At 38.5% G+C, this 20,381-nt stretch overlaps 1 protein-coding gene across 3 annotated transcripts in view; it reads right to left on the bottom strand.

The window, feature by feature from the left end:
- NBEAL1 (neurobeachin like 1) overlaps positions 1–20,381 on the bottom strand; it is a 134,184-nt gene that overhangs the window by 111,997 nt on the left and 1,806 nt on the right. For all 3 annotated transcript variants that reach the window (XM_060783047.2, XM_060783055.2, XM_060783067.2), the window contains exon 2: positions 17,499–17,993. In XM_060783047.2, the coding sequence (XP_060639030.2) occupies positions 17,499–17,549 (51 nt within the window). In that variant the 5' untranslated portion in view covers positions 17,550–17,993. The remainder of the gene's footprint in view (positions 1–17,498; positions 17,994–20,381) is intronic.

Raw genomic sequence — 20,381 nt, 5'->3', positions numbered from 1 at the left:
AACCTGGCTGTTCGAACAGGCGTTCGGTTAAACAATGCAATATACACGATGAATATAACGGAATTATGGAAGACGAATTGGATCACGATTCTAGTTACGAGACGTTAATGTGTTGTTATTGATGTGTCATTTTGTATATTTGCTGTTAATGGTTTTTAAATTTTGTATGCTGTTGGATTGACTTTTGCTCTTGTTGTAAACCGCATTGAGTCGCCTACAAGGCTGAGAAATTGCGGTATACAAGCAAAGTAAATAAATAAATAAATACAATTACATGTGAACATTGCCCACTGTTTGACAAGAGATTGGACATCAACATCAGAACACAAATGTCTCCGTAGCTCCTATTAGGACAAACTTTCAAGACAGTAGTTATGTTCATTTCCCGCAGCATAAAAAAGGATAAAAGAAAGGACAGACTGGTTTTTATTTTTACCTAAGCTTTCATGGATACAAATCCACTTCATCTGAAAATTCATAAAAAAATAAAAATGAAGTGCTGCTATATTCCTTTTCTTTTCTTTCTCCTCCCTGGCTTCCTCTTTTTTATTTTTTTAATAATGTTGCCACTCCATTCAAAGGCAAATTCATGTCCTTATCTTTTTCTTCTCACAAAGATAACACTATGTAACACGATATTTGTTCCTGGGTTATAAATGTCATTTCCATGGACAAGCAGGGATTCGAACCCTGGGCTATGTAGGGATGCAATCCGGGATTCTACCACTATATCACACTGGCTCACAGTGCCTCTTAAATTGGCATGGCATGGCTTCGTCCTTTTTCTTTTTGGGGGTACAAATTTTTGTTGTTGTATATGAAGGAAAAACATACAATCTACAAAATTCAACAATCAAGATACACATATTATTTCCCCAGTCCCACCACCTTTCCATTCTCACCCGGGAACCACCACCCATGACTTCCGACACCACGCTGTATGGAACTAGTATCTAACAAAACTCTATCCTTATCATTACATTAATAAATTCCTCATGCAGCTATTTCAAAATCTATTTTGTCTTCTTTTTTAAATAGCCAAAGGCAAGTCTCCATTTTCTAACAAGTTCTTCATTGTTTCTTCTCCTTAAGCCATTGGAGAGCTTGACCATTTGGATATACTCAACTATTTTTTTCTCCATTTCTTAATGGTTAGTTGTTTTTTCCCCCTCCAAGACTTTGCTATTGTAATTCCCGCAGCCACAAAACTATATTGGCAAATTTCTACATCATCTTTACTAATTACATTTGGCCAGGGTTTAGCACAGTGGGTTAAACTGCCAGTTGTAGAAAATCTGGCAGCTTGAAAGATTGACAGTTCAAGCCCAGATTGGGGTGAGCTCCCAATTGTCAGTCCAGCTTCTGCTTACCTAGCAGTTTGCAAACAGTAATGTAAGTAGATAAATAGGGAGGAGAGATAATAAAAGGCGACCATGTGGACATGCCAGCGATTAGATCAGGAAAGCCTCTAAAGACAACAAAGCTCCTCGGCATGGAAGATGGAGCGACAGCACACACCCTGTGGCCAGAGTTCAACACAGCCTCCAGATGCCAGAGATGGGAAGCCCTCACCTCTGTTTATGTACTGTCTGTCTTTGTTAATTGTATAACAGCACTGAATGTTTGCTGTATATGTGCACTGTGATCTGCCCAGAGCCTCCTCGGGGAGATAGGGTGGAATACAAATAAAACATTTAATTCTCTCTTGAAACAAGTCCAATAGACATCTTTCTGGGGTTTTCTTGATCTTTTCAGAAATCATTTTATTAGCTTATTTTGTCACCTTTTCCCCATTTTTTTACCTCCTTACACATCCACTAAACATGGAAGAAGGTGCCTTTTTGCAATTTGCATCTCCAGCAACCCCCCCTATTGGGTTTTATCTATTTTGGCCATTAATTTGGGTGTTATGTAACTTCTATAGAACATTTCACACATGTTTTGTCTACCAGACCCCATTAGGGAAAAATTAATCTTTTATTCCATAGGTATTCCCAATTATCCAAATCTATATTTTTCTCTGGGTCTCTAGCCCTGGAAATAATTACTGTTTTTGTTTGATTATCTTCTAGGTTATACACTAGAATATATATTCGTAGAACCTGGAGATCAATCCTTTATTTTCTTTCTCCAAAATATTCTCCAACTTCGATATCATTTTTAAATCTTTCCTAAATATATCCTGTAGGTGATAATATCTAAGCTAAACCAGTCATTTATCTTTAGCTCTTCTATCCCTTTTATTTCCATTGTCCTTTTTCTTCCATTAGATATTTCCTATACGTCCTCCATTCCTCATTATATGTTGGTTTTAGAACTGCTTCCAGAGAATGCAGCTATAAAGGAGTCTTTGGCTCCAACCCTTCATTATATCTTTTCCATAATGCTAGAAGGCTTGTTTTTTATCGGGTACCTATTAAAGCCTTTGTTAACCTTATCTTTCCCATACCATAAGTAGACATGCCGGCCGAATGACATGGCTGCATCCTGTGGGATTCTGGGATTTATAGTTGACTCATGGGCATCAGAAGGAATTGTAATTGCCCTTTCTGTAACTAAGAAAACCAGGATTCTATACTATGTCTCTATGGTAATTAAAGGAAAGGCTTAGCATTATAAATGTGTGGTGTGTAAAATCTCTGGGCTTTAATCTGAACTTCAAATTATCTATCCAAAGTACTGATCTTTACTTCCTCAATAATGGCAAAAATATCCTTGCCAATCCAGTATAATTTGAACTAGAACCATGCTGCCTATAAACTGGAGGGTGGGGATATGGTTCTTAATTTGTATGGTCCTGAATATTGTGAATAAGATGCTCACAACAACCAGCTATCAAAGTGTGCAGTGTGGACACAATATCTTTCAATTGGGCTTGAGTTATATCCTGGCTGGAACCTTGAATATTTCCAAACAGATTTCCCTGAGCTTCCGTTAAACTTCATGATACAATCAGGAGAGCAAAGTTCAGCACAGTTTACAGATACATCAGGAAGTAGAGGCTGCGATAAACAAAAGCTGGATCAACCGGTGCCTATTTTCAGTGTTGCATTCCACACTCTCAGGGAAAATATGTCTTTCAATGTACAGCTTCGCAACCGGGTCAAACTTGCATCCTGGTGCAAATAGTCATCATGTTGGTCACAAAACACTTTGTCTCGTTTAGCTTTAACAGAGTACCTATAGATCTTATCAATGCATCTCCAAAGACGAACCACTGTATACTTGCTCAACACGTTATATATGGCAAGCACACCGTTTACCACCTCTACTGTGATAGTCTAAATATTATCATGTAACTTATAATGGTTCACTATCTGTTGGGAGACTTTTTGGTGTATGTCAGGAGTGACTTGAGAAACTGTGAAAAATTGGCCATCTGCAAGGAGTTGAAGACTTACTTGGCTGGTCCCTCATCCCTAGTAATTTTAATGAAATATTTTATTTTTATCAGTTAATTTCAATATTTCTCTTTTTAAAACAAGTCTTTGAGGTTCAATATGCATATTCATGTATATGCATACTGGTATATTATTGTTATTATTGTTACTGTTACTGTTGTTGTTATTATTTCTTTTCCACCTCTCCTCATGGTTCAAGGTTACATATTATTATTATTATTATTATTATTATTATTATTATTATTAATAATAATAATACTTTATTTATACCCCGCCACCATCTCCCCAAGGGGACTTGGGGTGGCTTACATGAGGCCAAGCCCAACAACACATCAGTAAAACCAAAACAGTATGCAAATAAAACAGTACAATTAACATAACTCACATATAAATAATAACACAGAGAATTTAAAACCTAATATTTAAAACACATAAACATTAAAAATACCACAAATACACATATTAAAATGTATTTCTTTAAAAGATGCATATTAAAACGCATTTCTATAAAATACATATTAAAATACACAAAACAAAAATTAAACAATGGAAATGAGTCTAAAATTCATGTCTAAAAACTGGCTAGGTAGACCTTCCAGAAGAGATAGGTCTTTAGATGGTTTCTGACATTTTAACATTACTTAATTACTCATTTCTGATAACTGGTGATTGAGAATGTGAAACGACTATATTTGAAAACTGTTATGCTTCAAGCCATACAAACACTCTATTTGTAATGGTTCCTTTACACAAAAGTTGCCAAGAAACTCTTATTGTTTGCCTTCAAAGTGCTTTTGATTTTTGGTGATCTTAAGGCAAATCTGTCACAGATTTTTCTTCACAACATTTGTTCAGAGTGGGCTTGCTTTTGCCTTTCTCTGAGGCTAAATCCCCTTCCACACAGTCTTAGATCCCAGGAGCGTAGAAGGGGCCGAAGAGAATATGATTTGCCCAAGGTCAGCCATTGGGATTTCATGGCTAAGTAAGAGATTCAAACTCTATTCTCAGAGTACTAGGCAATCATTCAAGCCAAACGCATGTCAAACACAAGGCTCATGGACCAAATCCAGCCTGTCATATCATTTTATGTGGTCCATAAAACTTTCAATGGCAGGACAACAAAGTTACTTTTATAAAGTCTTACAATTTAAAATGGCCCTTTGAAGGCAATCCAAATGACCAATGTGGCCCTCGGTGAACATGAGTTAGACATCCCTACAATATACTTTGGTTGCTCTTCAGCTAAGAAATGACTACAATTCCATCTTGAAGCTTACAGAATAGATCCAAACAGCCTTTCTCACACACATACTCCTTTTTAGCTTGCTCTCCTCCTAGTTAATTTTACCAGGCTGTAAAAAGAGGGGAAATTATACATACTACCCTGAGTACCTCAGAGGCAGGACAGAAGAAAAATGTAAGACATGCTTAAATGCAAGGAGGAAAAGCATGTTAGGAATCAGCCTCAGGAACCAGATGTATCTATTGAGACTTCCTTAATATTTCTATACAATATGACCCCACATATGTCGCTTCATTTATTCACATCCAACAAAATAAGCCCTATCTGGGTACTTTCTAGGGCCTCCAGCATGACTCTTTCTTGGACCAGAGGTCCTTCATTTCAATAGGAGTCATTTGTGGCTTTGTGGCTTCATGCATAATCCAGGAATATATCCCGCCCCCTGTTCCAGGGACACAGGCGTTGTACATTACACCCTTTCTGTTTAAAACTATAAAAGTGTGGCAGAGCAAATCCAAAAAAATCAATAGCATCAGTAAAAGCAGCAATAAACCATCTTAAAATTGCAGGACAAAAGGAACAAGCAGAAAACGAATCATAACAAGACTTGGGTTTTTTTTTAATTTCAAGTTTACAATCCCAAAGCAATAAAGATATGATTAAAATAAAGTGTCTGTAGACTCTGGGCAACACCCTGTTAGTAACATGGAGCTTCCACGCATGCATGTACTTTCTTGGACACGGTGTACGAGCATCCATATCTTAAACTCAGGACGAGGTCTCAGAGGTGAGTGGTGGGGTGGGAAGGAGGTAATCTGGATGATAAAAAGTTAGCTGCCTCCCAGCATAAGGAAAAGGAGGGTTGTACCTCATCTGTGAGGGCACTCTCATTTCTTCCTTACTCCAAACTGAAATTATTGGGTAGACCTGAAACATCAGCTTTACTGTATCTTCCAGATGAGACATGGAGCTCAAATGAGCCCTGAATCTGAGCAGGAAGGTAAACAGACAGCAGACAATAATTTTCACCAAAGGATCCACTAAGTTCCAGCACTGCTTTCAAGATCCCCTTGAAGGGGCTCTGGGGCACTATCTACATTAAAGAGATAATAAAACAAGCACCTTCTGCGGTAGCATAGTAGGTTAAGCTATTAGCTGCAGAAAAACTTGCTGACCGGTAGGTTGGCAGTTTGAAGTAGTGGGTTGGGATGAGCTCCTGCTGTTAGCCCTAGCTTCTGCTGAATTAGCAGTTCGAAAAATGCAATATGAGTAAATCAATAGGTACCATCTTAGCAGGAAGGTAAAAGGCACCCATACAGCCATGCCATCAAACACATCTAGGAGGGTCTACAGACAACAGGCTCTTTGGAATGGAAAATGGAACAAGAGCACCTCCTCATGGCCACAGCTGAGCATCGCCTCCAGATGCCAGAGATAGAAAAGGGAAATATTTCCTTTTGTTTGTGTATTGTATGTCATTGGTGTTCACTGTATAAGGGGCATTGAATGTTTTCCTCATATATATTCTGTAATCCACTCCAATCCCCTTGGGGAGATAGAGGAGAATATAAATAAAGTGTATTATTACTATTACTATTATTATTATTATTTCCCAGTCTTCCATATTTTTATGCATTAAAGGTTTTTAAAGGATTCTAAAATAATTTTTTTAATTGTTTTAACAGACTATATATTCTGATCACTCTCTAAATTCTGAGCCATTCATATCGATGGCATGTTGGTCATGCCAGAAACCCCACTCATTTAAATAAGCATTGAGTGCAATAAAGATCCTGGATCTAATCCATGAATTCTAACAATATACCGTATTCTACCATTTTCCTCACTATACATACTCTTTCTATTACAAAATATGAATTACTTGTGTCATAGAATACAGAGGTGAAGTAATCTAGCAATTCTAGAACTAGCAGCGGTTCAAAGAAAGTTTATTAACCACCCCCAAAACAACAATGTTCTATTGAAAATTGTTTTCATCAGCTACAAGAATCATAAACTAATTAAAAGACAACCAGTAAATGACTTTCAAGAATTGTGCATAAAAAGCACAATTCTTGAAAGTTGTATCCTATGCAATTCCCATGTTCTTCCAGATATGCAGGAGATAATCTAAAGGAGAATGCCTTGTCTCCGGCTAATACCAAAGGATGCCTGCTGTCCATTTCTTAGGAAGTCCTACTAAGCATCTATCATTTCATTTTAGGCATCTAAACAAAACAACCAGTTTAACTCAAAAAAAATTGCACTGTTTATTCTTCAATAGAATAATTTAAAAATGTAAAACCTTACAATCTACTTTTATTAACTTGCTTTGTATTTTCTATTTATTAACATATATACAGGCACTCCTCGGATTACGAACAAGATAGGTCCTAAAGGGTTGTTCTTAAGTTGAATTTGTATGTAAGTTGGACCAGATATATTTTTAAGTGTAGCACCAGAGAGAGAGAGAGAGAGAGAGAGAGAGATCGATAGATAGGCAGGTAGACAGACACACATATATGTATATATAAACACACACACACACGTTTGGAATAGCATAGGGAAGAGTTAACACCCCTGTGGTGCTTGTTTTGCTGTCTGTGTCCCCGTCCAGAAGATTCCCCTCACTTTCTGTTCCTGTGATAATTGGATTTTGAAAATTACAGGTTGTCTTGGAAACAAGGATTGGTGACAAAGCTTAGTGGAGATACCTTTTCCCCATGAAATTTCCACTCACTTCCTGTTGTCTCACTCTGTTGTTAACTATGAGTTATGTGCAAGTTGGATATCTGTAACTCAGGGACTGCCTGCAATTTCATTAGAGTAGTGATACTTTTTAAAGTAACAGGTTTTGAAACCTAGCATGGAGCTTAAATGCCAGAGGAATGTCCCACAAAGGTTATAAAAGAATAAAAATTAACATTGAAATTCTTAAGTTAGGCAGAATTCTCGAGTGAGTTTTCCAGTACTCTGGTGCTATATACCAAATAGTGCCCCAGCTCAGTGTCAATTGTTTATCAACTTTTGCTACAAGGATAAAGAAAAGCAACCAAAATGATCAAAGGAATGGCTGATGGAGCTGTGTATGTTTACCATGGAGCAATGGGCTCAAATTGCAGGAAAAGAAATTCCACCTAAACATTAGGAAAAACTTCCTGTGCTAACTGTCTTAGGGTGAAATATGCTGCTTCCACAGAATGTGGTGAAGCACGGAGGTTTTTAAGCAGAGGCGGGATGGCTATCTGCGGGGGTGCTCTGATTGTGCTTTTCTTGCATGGTGGAATGGGATTGGACTGAATGACGCTTGTAGGCTCTTTCAACTCGTAAGATTCAAGGATTCTATGACCTCAACTTGATCCTTAGTTTCTCATACTCGTTCCTTTCCAGATTACTTCTAAATGGAGAATTGCTAACCAGAGCAGGGTCAAACCATTCTGCTGCCTGGGTTTAAGAAACAAAATAGCACCATTTCACTCTCCCCTCCAGTTCCAAATATGGAGAAACCAAATAATCTGGCAATCAAATTTTACTTCAATAGTAGTCACTGAGCAGCATCTTGCACTAGGCCTAAAGGATGTGTATGACCATGCTGATGGTCATAGTAAAACCCAACACAGCAAGAACAGCACATGAAGGCTTTCTTACTAGATCCATGCAGTTTCTCAACCAGTGATGGGCAGCCTGTGCAGAGACTAGCTTCTTATGCACTTGTAACAATGAACTCCTTTGATAATATACTTCATCAAAGAGGTATTTGGCCACTAGTTTTGTGAATTCATTCATTTTTCTTCGGGCATTTTATTTCACAGACTCTTTGCTTCATTATATATCACAAAGAGTGCTGTAACCAACACTTTGATGCTCATTTAATACTAAAGTGAGCTGGCCCAGTCATTAAGTAGACTGACATGGCTGCTTCAGGAAGCCTTGTTCTCAACTCATGAAAGGACAGCAAATTGGGTAATCTGTTCCTTCAAAGAGGAAATACAGTGAAAATGGCTACATATTCATTCAAGAACCAACATGCACTACAATTTTTCTAGCCATTGATAATATCGACCTTAAAAATAAAAGCAAGGAAATACAAAAGCACTGGGACATTATTATACTTCAGCTGTATTAGAACATACAAATTAATGTTAAAGCTTGCAAGATGGCCATTAATACAGCTGACTCCCAGCGAGCTGCACTGGGACTGTGACACAGCTCGCTGGGAGTCAGCTGCATTAAGATCACTACTGACCAAAAGGTCATGAGTTCGAAGCCAGCCCGGGTCAAAGTGAGCTTCCGACCAATTTTTGTAGCTTCCTGTTGACCTTTGCAGCCCGAAAGACAATTGCATCTGTCAAGTAGGAAATTTAGGTACCGCTTATGCGGGGAGGCTAATTTAACTAATTTACAAGGTCATAAAAATCTCCAGCAAGCATGCAAAGAATGAGGAAGTACTTCATCAGTGTCACAAATAGACGTTGAAGCGAAAGCTCCCCTGGTGGCCAGAATACCCTCATGAAAAACTGGAATGTTAAATAGCCTCTGTGTGTCTGTCTATATATGTCATGTGTCTATGGCATTGAATGTTTGCCATGTATATGTACATTGTAATCCGCCCTGAGTCCCCTGCGGGGTGAGAAGGGCGGAATATAAATACTGTAAATAAATAAATAAATAAATCATGCATAACAGCATGAATGTAAAAATCCCAGTCAGAGTAGTCCCCCCCCCCCAAAAAAATTGTCTACACAGCATACAACTGAAGAAGGCATACAGAAACTGTCCCTTTTGTCCTTTAGAGGACAAACCCTTCAACCTACACCATATCTCGAAAGGAGAAATTCATGGTGTTCATGAATCACATTTCAACCTGTAGAACCGATCCATGGATGCATAACTTACTTAGTATTGGCAGATATTCTGACGAAGGACTAACCATTTTGCTGTTGCTGTGTGCCTCCAAATTGTTTCCAGTGTATGGTGACCCTAAAATGAATATATCACAAGGTTTTCCTGTTCAGAGGGGGGTTTATCTTTGCCTTCTTCCACTGAGGATAAAAGAGTGTGACTTGACCAAAACCAACCCAAGGCTTCTATGTCTAATTTGAACCATGGTCTTTAGAATCACAGTCCAATGCTCAAGCCACTACACAATGCTGATTCTTTAGAACGGAAATACCACTGAAAAGGAACTGACAAAAATGTGCGGGTTTGGAAGACACACAAAGGATATATGTTTTTAAAAGGCCATTTAAGGCCAAATAACAAACAATTTTGAAGTATGATGACCTAAATCTAATTATTTCCAACTAGGGTAAACATGTCATATTAATGAACTAACATAAATGTTGACTTAATAAATTTCCACTGATTTAATGTGTCTTTTCTTTAATGGACTGAGCCCAAAAGCTTGTTGAGTTTTCCTTTGATCCCATTAAATAACAAACCAGGTTTTGTGTCTCTGCACATCGATTTTCACAGCATAACACTAACCCAAGGTACATGTACCTAAAGCCAGATAATTATTTTCACACTTGGAGCAGCTATAAAAATACCATAAATACAATGTGAGTGACTAAGAATTAATTGTGTTTACATGATATCCAAAATCCATTGCCTGAAGTGGTCATATCATTCTAATAGTAGTGTCGCTTATGACAAAATACATCTGGTGCTATAAGATAAAAGACCATGAAGCTCCCCAAGATAGACATCCCATGAACTCCTAAATGCCAGTTCAGTTTCCGAAAACATCCAACTTTTTTCTCTCTCTGGCAAAGATAGACAAAAATGGGTCATCCTATCTCCTTAGGACACAGAAGGATCAGTGTGTGTGTTGCTCACTGCTGGGAGATCCTGAAAACCTGTTTTAGTCAACATCCAAGAGATATGATAACACGATGATCATTCTGATCCACAGGAACAGAACAGAACAGTTCAGAAAGGCATTTATTAGGCCTGATACTTTAAAATTCCTAATAAAGATAATGGTCCACCTATGGAATTTGTCTTGTCAGTAGTAGGGTTGTTTCAAAATATTTTAACTCTTTTCACAGAGAAATGACTTCACAATGAAAAACTCCCAAAGTAGGATCTTTTTTCTTATGACTAAACTGCTTCCCTACTAAACATTTCATTTAGCAAAGTTACAGGGCTGCAAATGAATGGGCAGATTAGTATATAAATATGGCTATATGGCAGACTGGCCTTATAATAGCAAAGTAAACTGGGGGTGGAAAGAAAAGGATAATATGTTCCACTTTCTGCAGGTCTTGAGTCTTCTGATCTGTGAGAATGTGTTACACAGTAACCACAACTCCTGTTTGTTGTTAAAGACAGAGAGCTTAGAGAACTGGCTGCATTATTCAGTCTATAAGAAAACTGCAGATTTCTGGAAGATTTGTCCCCTTCTTTTCTGGAGGAAACGGGTAGACTTTTTTACAAAGCTTGCTCCTATGCAAGCAAGATATTTACACAGAGATCCAGTTAAACCATGAGATCACTGTCTCCTCATCTAAACCTCTACATGCAGAACGCAAGTGCCTGCCCCAAGAAACGACATTTGCTCAAAAGGTGCAATGCTTGGCAGCTGGCCACTGGTGCTTGGGGCTCTTGGAGCATGTTTGTTTTGTTGCTCAGGGTGTGAGCATATCCATTCCAGCCAGCGGCCCATAAAATCCTGAGTAAGTCCCATCACCAGCTCACATTAAAGATTTGCATAAGTAAGGTCCACCCATGCGCCCACAGCACAATCAACAGTGGGGACAAATCAAGAGAAAACCCCTAAGACACACTCTCCCACCAACCTGCCTTTTTCCTAGTGAATGTAGAGGAGGTAGGTAGAAAGGATAGAGAAGGAAATTGCAATGCAACACCTCAGGAGCCAACTAGTATAGCATACCTGCATTTCTCCCCATTTCTGTTTGGAATTTGAAGTGCCAGAGCACGAAGGAAGTAACTCTGTGTGGTCATACACCAACAGCCATATGAAATAAAGGAAGTCCCAAATTACAAACATCCGATTCATAGTTAAGAACAGGAGTGAGAAAACAGAAAGTGAGAGAAGTCTACCCCTCAGATGGGAAATTCACTCCTGGAAGTGTTATCATGGAGAAAAGAGGTCTCCACTGAAACTTTCTCACCAATCCTTGTTTCCACAACAAGCCAAAACTTTCAAAATCAAATTATTACAGGGACAGAAAGTGAAATGAAATCATCTGATACAGCAAAACATACACCACATTAATATTAACCCTTCCCTATACTATCCAAAGTGCATATAATAATAATAATAATAATAATAATAATAATAATAATAATAAACTTTATTTGTATCCCATCTCATCTCCTCGTCAGTAACTCAGGACGGCTCACAACAAAAATGGCAGCTATTGAATGACAGACATTATATATATATACATATATATATGTTTCAACTTTGTTGATTGGGGTTGGCCTCATGTAAGCCACCCTGAGTCCCTTCAGGGAGATGAAGGTGGGGTATAAAAATAAAGTGGTTGCTATTATTATTATTATTATTATTATTATTATTATTATTATATCTGGAGTTAGACTTTTAAAATGTATATGTTCCGACTCACATACAAATTCAGCTTAAGAACAAGCCTACAGAACCTATCTTGCTCATAACTGTATTGGTTACTTAAAATGATGCAACTGTGGACATCTACACATTGGGTTCCCAGCAATTGGAATTAGTGCACTGCCAGGACAACAAGCTGTAGGACATTTCACCAAAGCATGGAAAAGGTTTTTTTTTTTGCATTTGCATTTGCATTTAATTTAAAAAAATATTATTATGTGACATGTTATTTTTCTGTAATTATTCATTATTATTCACAAAAACATGCTTTGAAAATAATAGGAGTCAAAAGCAGGAGGTTAAATAACTTCCCTAAATCAACCATTTTTACTAATAACAACATACCTAAATCTAATCTGCGTTTATATCTCCAAAGTCAAACTACACATCAGAAGATGATTTTCTACAACATTTAAGAAAGCAGGGCAACTTCTTCTTCCCTGTAAGACATTTACTTGACATAGGAAACATGTTTTGTGGGGAATTTTAACCCAAGATGGCATCAGAAGTGAAGCTAACTTTTAATAATTATTATTATTATTATTATTTATTTATTTATTTATTTATTTATTTATTTTTTAGCCGCCTCTCATCACGCCTTGAGGCGGGTAACAACACAGATAATTGTATATACAATGGAACAGTAAAATGGTATCCCTCATCTAAAATGGTAAAAGTCAGGTTTACTTTCTGGATTTGAAAGGCGGGCAGGGTGATAAAAATTTTCAGACCATGGATGACTGAAGCCAAATCTATGGATATAGAGGGCTGACCATATTACATAATACTCCAGCCTTGTCAATCCACTTTAGCACACCATGAAAATACAAACATGTAAAATAACAAGTCAAATATGAATTATCCACAGCAGTCACCCTTAACTTTTAACTATTATTAATTACATTTTAAAACCATTACACACAAAGAAAAAAGACATTTTTTCACAGAGACACCATTTCTGACTCAATTCATAAATCGGACAACTGATAAACAAACAGATAAACAAACAACACTATGATATATGGAATTGGTGATAACAAGCTGTACAAAGGCAGTATTTTGCCCTTCATGTATAAACACCATCCATAAATCCCTTATAGATTCAAGTTTTAACAGCAGTAGATTTTGCCTGATAGGCTTTTAAATTCAAAAACTCATGCATTCTCCCCAGCAGATGCTGGCCCAATTAAATTCATCTTAACCTACTTTATTACCTGCACATCATGCACAACTACAGCATTCCTTAAAGTGCCCCCCCCCCAAATATAAATTATGCTCTATCTCATAATATACTAATGAACTGAATTTCTTAGCATATTCTCACTGGAGGAATGCTCATTCATTTCATGTGAAGACTGCAATTCAAGATAAGCCCTAGTTAAAAGAGTGAGACTTCCTTCCAAATAATATTTTTTCTTCATTTGTAACTGCTATAAGAAGTAAGACTACATACTAGGTTGGGCCCCTGAATGTTGTAGGGAAAATCAATGTGATTTAGTGGTTTGATCAATGGACTACAATGCTGGAGTCCAGGATACAAACACCTGCTCAGTCATGGAAACCCACTGGGAGACTTGGACAAGTCAGACTCTTTCAGCCCCCTATGAATAAATTCTTCCAAGAAAACTCAGTGAAAGGGTTGCTAGAAGTTGGGAACAACATGACACACAACAACAATGATCGGCAACAATCAGCACTATCATCCAATTAGTAGTATTCAAACAATTTATGGGGACCCAGGTTTGGGAATCTGGAGTTGTAAACACAGCTCAGATGCTCATTCAATGGCTGTTGTACTGGGTGATTAGCAATGGCAGCAGAGACAGGTTTCAGTGTAAAACAATTTCAGTTAACTATATATTCATATGGTTATCTTGGTTCTTGGGTTCTTTGTATACATAGTGGTGACTCTGGGGGAATTTGCACACTACATCGTGAGGTACTATGGTTCCACTTTAATTGCCAAGACAACATTCTAAGGAATTGTGGAAGTTGGCATCTAAAACACCTGGAGGTCCGAAGTTTGTCCATGCCTGCACTACGGCAATGATTCCCAAACTTGGAAGTTGCAGGAATTTTGGACTTCAACTCAAAGAAGTCTCAGCCAGCATGACCAACAGGAATTCTGTGAGATATAGCCCAAAACATAGGGACAAAAATGATGTTGCTGTGATAGTTAAAGTGGAACACCGTGCTATAACTGCATATAACAGTCTCCCATTTGTTTTGTGCTACTCTATACTTTCAGTTGTGTTTCCACTCCCCCCCCCCCCCCGTACAATATGGAAGAAAACATAACCTCAGCAGACCTAAGTGAGAATGAGTAGGCTCCAGTTAAAGAGCCTAGAGACTTCTGCCCAGTTCCTTCTGCCACCATTGTCAATTTCGCCAACTGTTTGCAGTGATGCAACACACTGTTGGTCTCCTTCTTCACAAGCAGTTTTGTGACAAGCAAGTGGGGAAACAAGCCAACTGAAGCTCACTTGATGAATGATATGCAACTGGTCACCTCTACTGGAGAACACAGGGTCTGCTAAGAGAATGTGTCCAGATGTTGTTTCTGTCCCCCATGTCCCCCATGTTCTGGGCTTGTATGTTTTCTTTAGGTGAACTGGAAGATCACCAAATCCAAGGTCAGAGAGCGGCAACATAAATTTTGCCTCAAGGGTCAAAATATCTAACAGTGAGGCAAAAGGGAGAGGAATGCTAACTAATTTCAGGACATTTCTATGCCTCGTGGTTGTGCCACAGCGGGTGGCACAACCACTGCCACCTGCTATGGGTTTTAAATATCAACAGTTGATAACACTAAGTAACAGAATTTGAAAAATCCTGTTTAATTGTGAGGTCCTGACTTAAAAAGTAGTTGTTATACTCCAGAAACTTTGTTTTTGTGGTTGCCACAAGCTATGTTGAATTGGTTGAGACTCTATAGGAGATATTCACTGAAAAACTATATTATTCATTTATTTATTTATTTGCCACACTTGTATCCTGCCCTTCTCACTCCGAAGAGGACTCAGGACAGCCTTACAAAGGCAATAATTCGATGCCACATTTACATATCGATAAACAAACAAAACCATTCAAATCCAAAACAATTTAAAAATCAAACAATAAAACATCAATTAAAATCACACAATCCAAGTCATATTCAAGAGCCAATCCAAGTTGTCATTATGTTATTTTGTAATCAGTATTGTCGATCATTTATTCTACCTACGAAGACTGTTGGGAGTTTTTTGGATTATAATGTCCAGAATCCTCAGTCTGCAGGACCAGTAGCTATTCTAGGATTCAGGTACTATACTCCAAAAAACCAAACTTCCAAGCTCTGTGTACATGAATTTACCCAATTTTCTCATCAAATGAGTGGGCTCAAGGTCACAATTCTCTGCAATGTTTTCAGATGATTCCCACCTAGAAGATGATGTGGTTACAATTACAAGGAAGAAAAAGTTAGAAGTTAATTGTCAAATAAGTTAATAATTGTAATGAAAATCTCCAGCTGAGCATCAATGCTCTTTTACATTATAATATCTGTTCCATGTGGAGAATGGAAAACTCGATTAGCATAGCAATAATGAGCTTCTTAGCAAAACAATAGGACATTTGTATTTCAAAAGCTTGCAGGCTTAAGAAAAATTCTGCATCACCAACTCTCTGAAGAACATTTTTGCATATGTTTTGCTTCCAAAAAAAATGTAATGCTAAGTATCTGGGACAGTAAAACTGCTGAAATAACAGTAACATTAGTATTATTAAAATCAAGATGAGAAAAAAAAACCAAGAGGTACATTGAAGCCTAAAAGAACATATAAACAGCTCTTTCGTTTGTGATTTACCAGCTTTTCTATTTCTGTATCATCTTCAGCAGCACCCATGAAGTTACCTTATGACTAAGAGATATGTATTTCAGAGTTTATATACGGATAAATCTAGGTTTACATACACAGGACACCAAAGCCAACCCTGTTTAGCAAGCACACCAACATTATGGGTAAAAATAGTACTTTGGAAAATATCATGGATAGACACAATGTACAAAGTAAACCCTAATTACCTGTGTTTTATGAAAGACTCTAGAAAACAGCTGTGTAAAGAACATAAACTAAATAGGTCCATGATAACACTGGCGAACATGCATTTTGGTGTCTCAAATGTTAGCGCTGTGTCTGGGTTTATTTGACCTGCTGACTTCAAAAATGGCACCAGTTTCCCCCATCAGGTTTTGAAATATAGGACATTTGCCATCTACCAGTTGCCATCTGCCCACCCTTAGAAAGCCATAATAATCACATCTATGGGCCCTTCCACACAGCCCTATATCCTAGAATATCAAGGCAGAAAGTCCAACAATAACTTCTTTTAACCGAGGGCCCTTCCACACAGCCCTATATCCCAGAATATCAAGGCAGGAAATCCCACATTATCAGAGTGTGGACTCAGATAACCCAGCTCAAAGAAGATATTCTGGGATATAGGGCTGTTTGAAAGGGCCCTGGGTTATCTACATCCCACCTCGTAATCTAAGACCATCCGGGGAGGCCCTGCTCTCACTCCCGTCAACAGCACAGATGCTCCTGGCGGGGACAAGAGAAAGGGCCTTCTCGGCTGTGGCCTATGGAACACACTCCCAAACAAGGTAAGATCTGCTCCCTCCCACCTGGCTTTTAGAAAAAAATTAAAATCATGGTTTTGGGACCAGGCCTTTGGGCAGTAGAAGTAAATGTATGCAGCATTTTGGAAGGACAATGACTGAAACGGCGATTCAACGGACGAGACTGTTTTATTGTTTTAATTATTGTTTTATTGCTCATGGATGCATTTTTAAATTTGATTTATATCTAATTGTAGTATATAATTGTAATTGTTTGTACTGGCATTGAATTTTTGCCATTACTTATGTGTACACTGCTTTGAGTCCCCCTCGGGGTGAGAAAAGTGGTATACAAATACTGCAAATAAATAAATAAATAAATAAATAAATAAATATCTGAGTCCACACTGCCATATATTCCAGTTCAGAGCAGATAATGTGGGATTTTATTCAGCTGTGTGGAAGGGGCCTAAGAATCTAAAGCAGATTTGTAGAGCAGATGCAATTTTCTGAATCAGCACCTGAAATAACTCCAGGAACAGGCACCAAGAACTTTTTTATTGGGCTGTGTAAGTTTTAAAAAGCAAAAGTCTTATCTGGCAACTTTTCCATGGAAAAGGATGAACTAACATAAAACCAACAAATATTTGTAGTTACCTTATTGCAATACAGCATCCAAAGTTCATACAACCTCTCCCTGGAAGCCATCCTTCACTCCTTCCTTCTTGGTCGGGAAGTACCATACATTCAAGATCCTACCATGTTCACTTTCAGAGCATCAAAATATTGGCTTTGATTTCTGGATTCGATCCAGAGGAAAGTGAATGAGTTCCTCTAATACTAGTGCATAAATCAAAAGGTTCAAGGTGATTGCTTCACTCTCCTTTCCATCAATGAGGCTTCAGATTTAATCTTCAAAAGTACAAATGAGCCCCTTGGAGGTTGCTGGAGATATGAGGATGCAGGAAAGACAGAATTATTGCAAAAGCCCAGGATGTGTTGTTTGATGGATGAAATCTCAATAAAGCGGCATTTGACTCCGTGTCCATCATCCTCTCAATGTCAAACAGAACAGTAAGCAGCAGCAAATAGTGGTGGCGGGAAATGTTCTTTTTCAGTGTTTCATAAGATCAGCCAATATGCACAGATCACCTGTAGAAAGAACAACTGACAATGTTTTTAAAGCACATGAAGGCATGGACTCTAGTTTTGCTGTTTAAAATCTTACAGAATTTCAAACCTAGCAGATAGAGGGTCCATTGATTGGTTCTATTTTTCTAACTACCTGCAAAACAGGTGGCATAAAAGTAATAATTCAGTACAAGCTTTTTCCAAAATCTGCCAATTTCAGAAAAAGTGATAAGGTACCTATTGATCTACTCACATTTGCATGTTTTCAAACTGCTAGGTTGGCAGAAGCTGGAGCTGATAGCAGGAGATCACTCCACTCCCCTGATTCGAATTGTCAACTTTTCGATCAGCACGTTCAGGAGCTCAGTGCTTTCATCCACTGCACCATCAGGGAGCTTGTTTAGACCAAGTTAAGGGCCTTTGAGGCTTCCTCCAAGTGAACAGTTCGCTTTTTGAATAGTACTAAGTGACAAAATTTGGGGGGAAAAATCTGTTCCTGGTTTGAAACTATCATTACCTGTTTAATTGTGCAGACCTTACTTTGAAAGTAGTTGTTCTACTACAGAAACTTTTGTTTTTGTGAATGTCACAAACCATGTTTAATTGTATTGTCGAAGGCTTTCATGGTTGGAATCACTGAGTTGCTGTGAGTTTTCTGGGCTGTATGGTCATGTTCCAGAAGTATTCTCTCCTGATGCTTTGCCTGTATCTATGGCAGGGATCCTCAGAGGTTGTGAGGTCTGCTGGAAAGCCTCACTTGCCTAGCTTCCAACAGATTTCACACCCTCTGGGGTTGCCTGCCACAGATGCAGGCGAAACATCAGGAGAGAATACTTGGACAGGGCTGTGGCACAGCTAGTTAGCAGCCAACTGCATTAAATCACTACTGACCGAGAGGTCATGTGTTCGAAGCCAGCCCGGGTCGGAGTGAGCTCCCGACCATTAATCATCTAACTTGCTGTTGACCTATGCAACCTGAAAGACAGTTGCATCTGTCAAGTAGGAAATTTAGGTACAGCTTTATGCAGGGAAGCTAATTTAACTAATTTATGATGCCATAAAACCTTCCAGCAGCGTGCAGAAGAATGAGGAAGTACTCCATCAAAGGACTCTGTGTCACAAGTGGACAGTGAAGCAGCAGAATTGAGCATGTCTGTCTATATATGTTGTATTTCTAAATGTCATTGAATGTTTGCCATGTATATGTGCATTGTAATCTGCTCTGAGTCCCCTGCGGGGTGAGAAGGGCGGAATATAAATACTGTAAATAAATTAATAAATACAACAACCCAATGTTGAGTTCTCTGAGAATGGATGAGATATTCATTGCAAAAATGTAGCAAAATGTGTTGCAGGGTGTCCCGCCAAAACAAAGTTTTGTGCAGTGTAAGACACTTTCTCCATGTCGACTATGGAACGTCCTAGAGATATTAGATCAGCTCCCTCCCTCCTGACTTTTCAAAAGAAGGTGAAAACCTGGCTTTTTGAACAGGCCTTCCCAAATACGCATAGCTAAACGGAATTATGGAACGACTCAACAATGCAATGGAATAATGATTTGACATGGAGACGCTCATGACAATGTTTTATATTTTTTTATACTATACATATTGTTTTTAATAGAATTTCTTGATAGTTTTTACTGTTTACTTGTTATGGCATCGAATTGTTGCCAATTTGTGAACTGCTCCGAGTCGCCTCTGGGCTGAAAGGGGCAGGTATATAAATTTAGTAAATAAATAATAAATAAATAAAATAATTATGCTGGAACCAATTAGGAAATGGCATTCATAACCCAGGAACAAAAAATCATATTACATGCCGGGGTTTTAGAGATGCTTAGGTAAGGCCAGGGTGCCCCTGGTGGCACAGTGGGTTAAATGCTAAGCCGCTGAACTTGTTGACCAAAAGGTTGGCGGTTCGAATCCAGGGAGCGGAGTGAGCTCCTGCTGTCAGCCCCAGATTCTGCCAACCTAGCAGTTCGAAAACATGCAAATGTGAGTAGCATCATAGAATCATAGAGTTGGAAGAGACCTCATGGGCCATCCAGTCCAACCCCCTGCCAAGAAGCAGGAAAATTGCATCCAAAGCAGCCCCAACAGATGGCTATCCAGCCTCGGTTTAAAAGCTTCCAAAGAAGGAGCCTCCACCACACTCTGTACATAAAGACAGTGAAAAATATATAGAATCATAGAGTTGGAAGAGAGCACATGGGCCTTCTAGACCAACCCCCTGCCATGCAGGAAAAGCACAATCAAAGCACCCCTGACAGATGGCTACCCAGCCTCTGTTTAAAAGCCTCAATTGAAGGAGCCTCTACCACACTCCGGGGCAGAGAGTTCCACTGCTGAACAGCTCTCACAGTCAGGAAGTTCTTCCTCATGTTCAGATGGAATCTCCTCTCTTGTA

Source organism: Anolis sagrei, chromosome 1 (genome assembly GCF_037176765.1).
Source record: "Anolis sagrei isolate rAnoSag1 chromosome 1, rAnoSag1.mat, whole genome shotgun sequence".
Classification (NCBI taxonomy): Eukaryota; Metazoa; Chordata; class Lepidosauria; order Squamata; family Dactyloidae; genus Anolis; species Anolis sagrei.
This window is presented reverse-complemented; position numbering and strand designations above follow the sequence as displayed.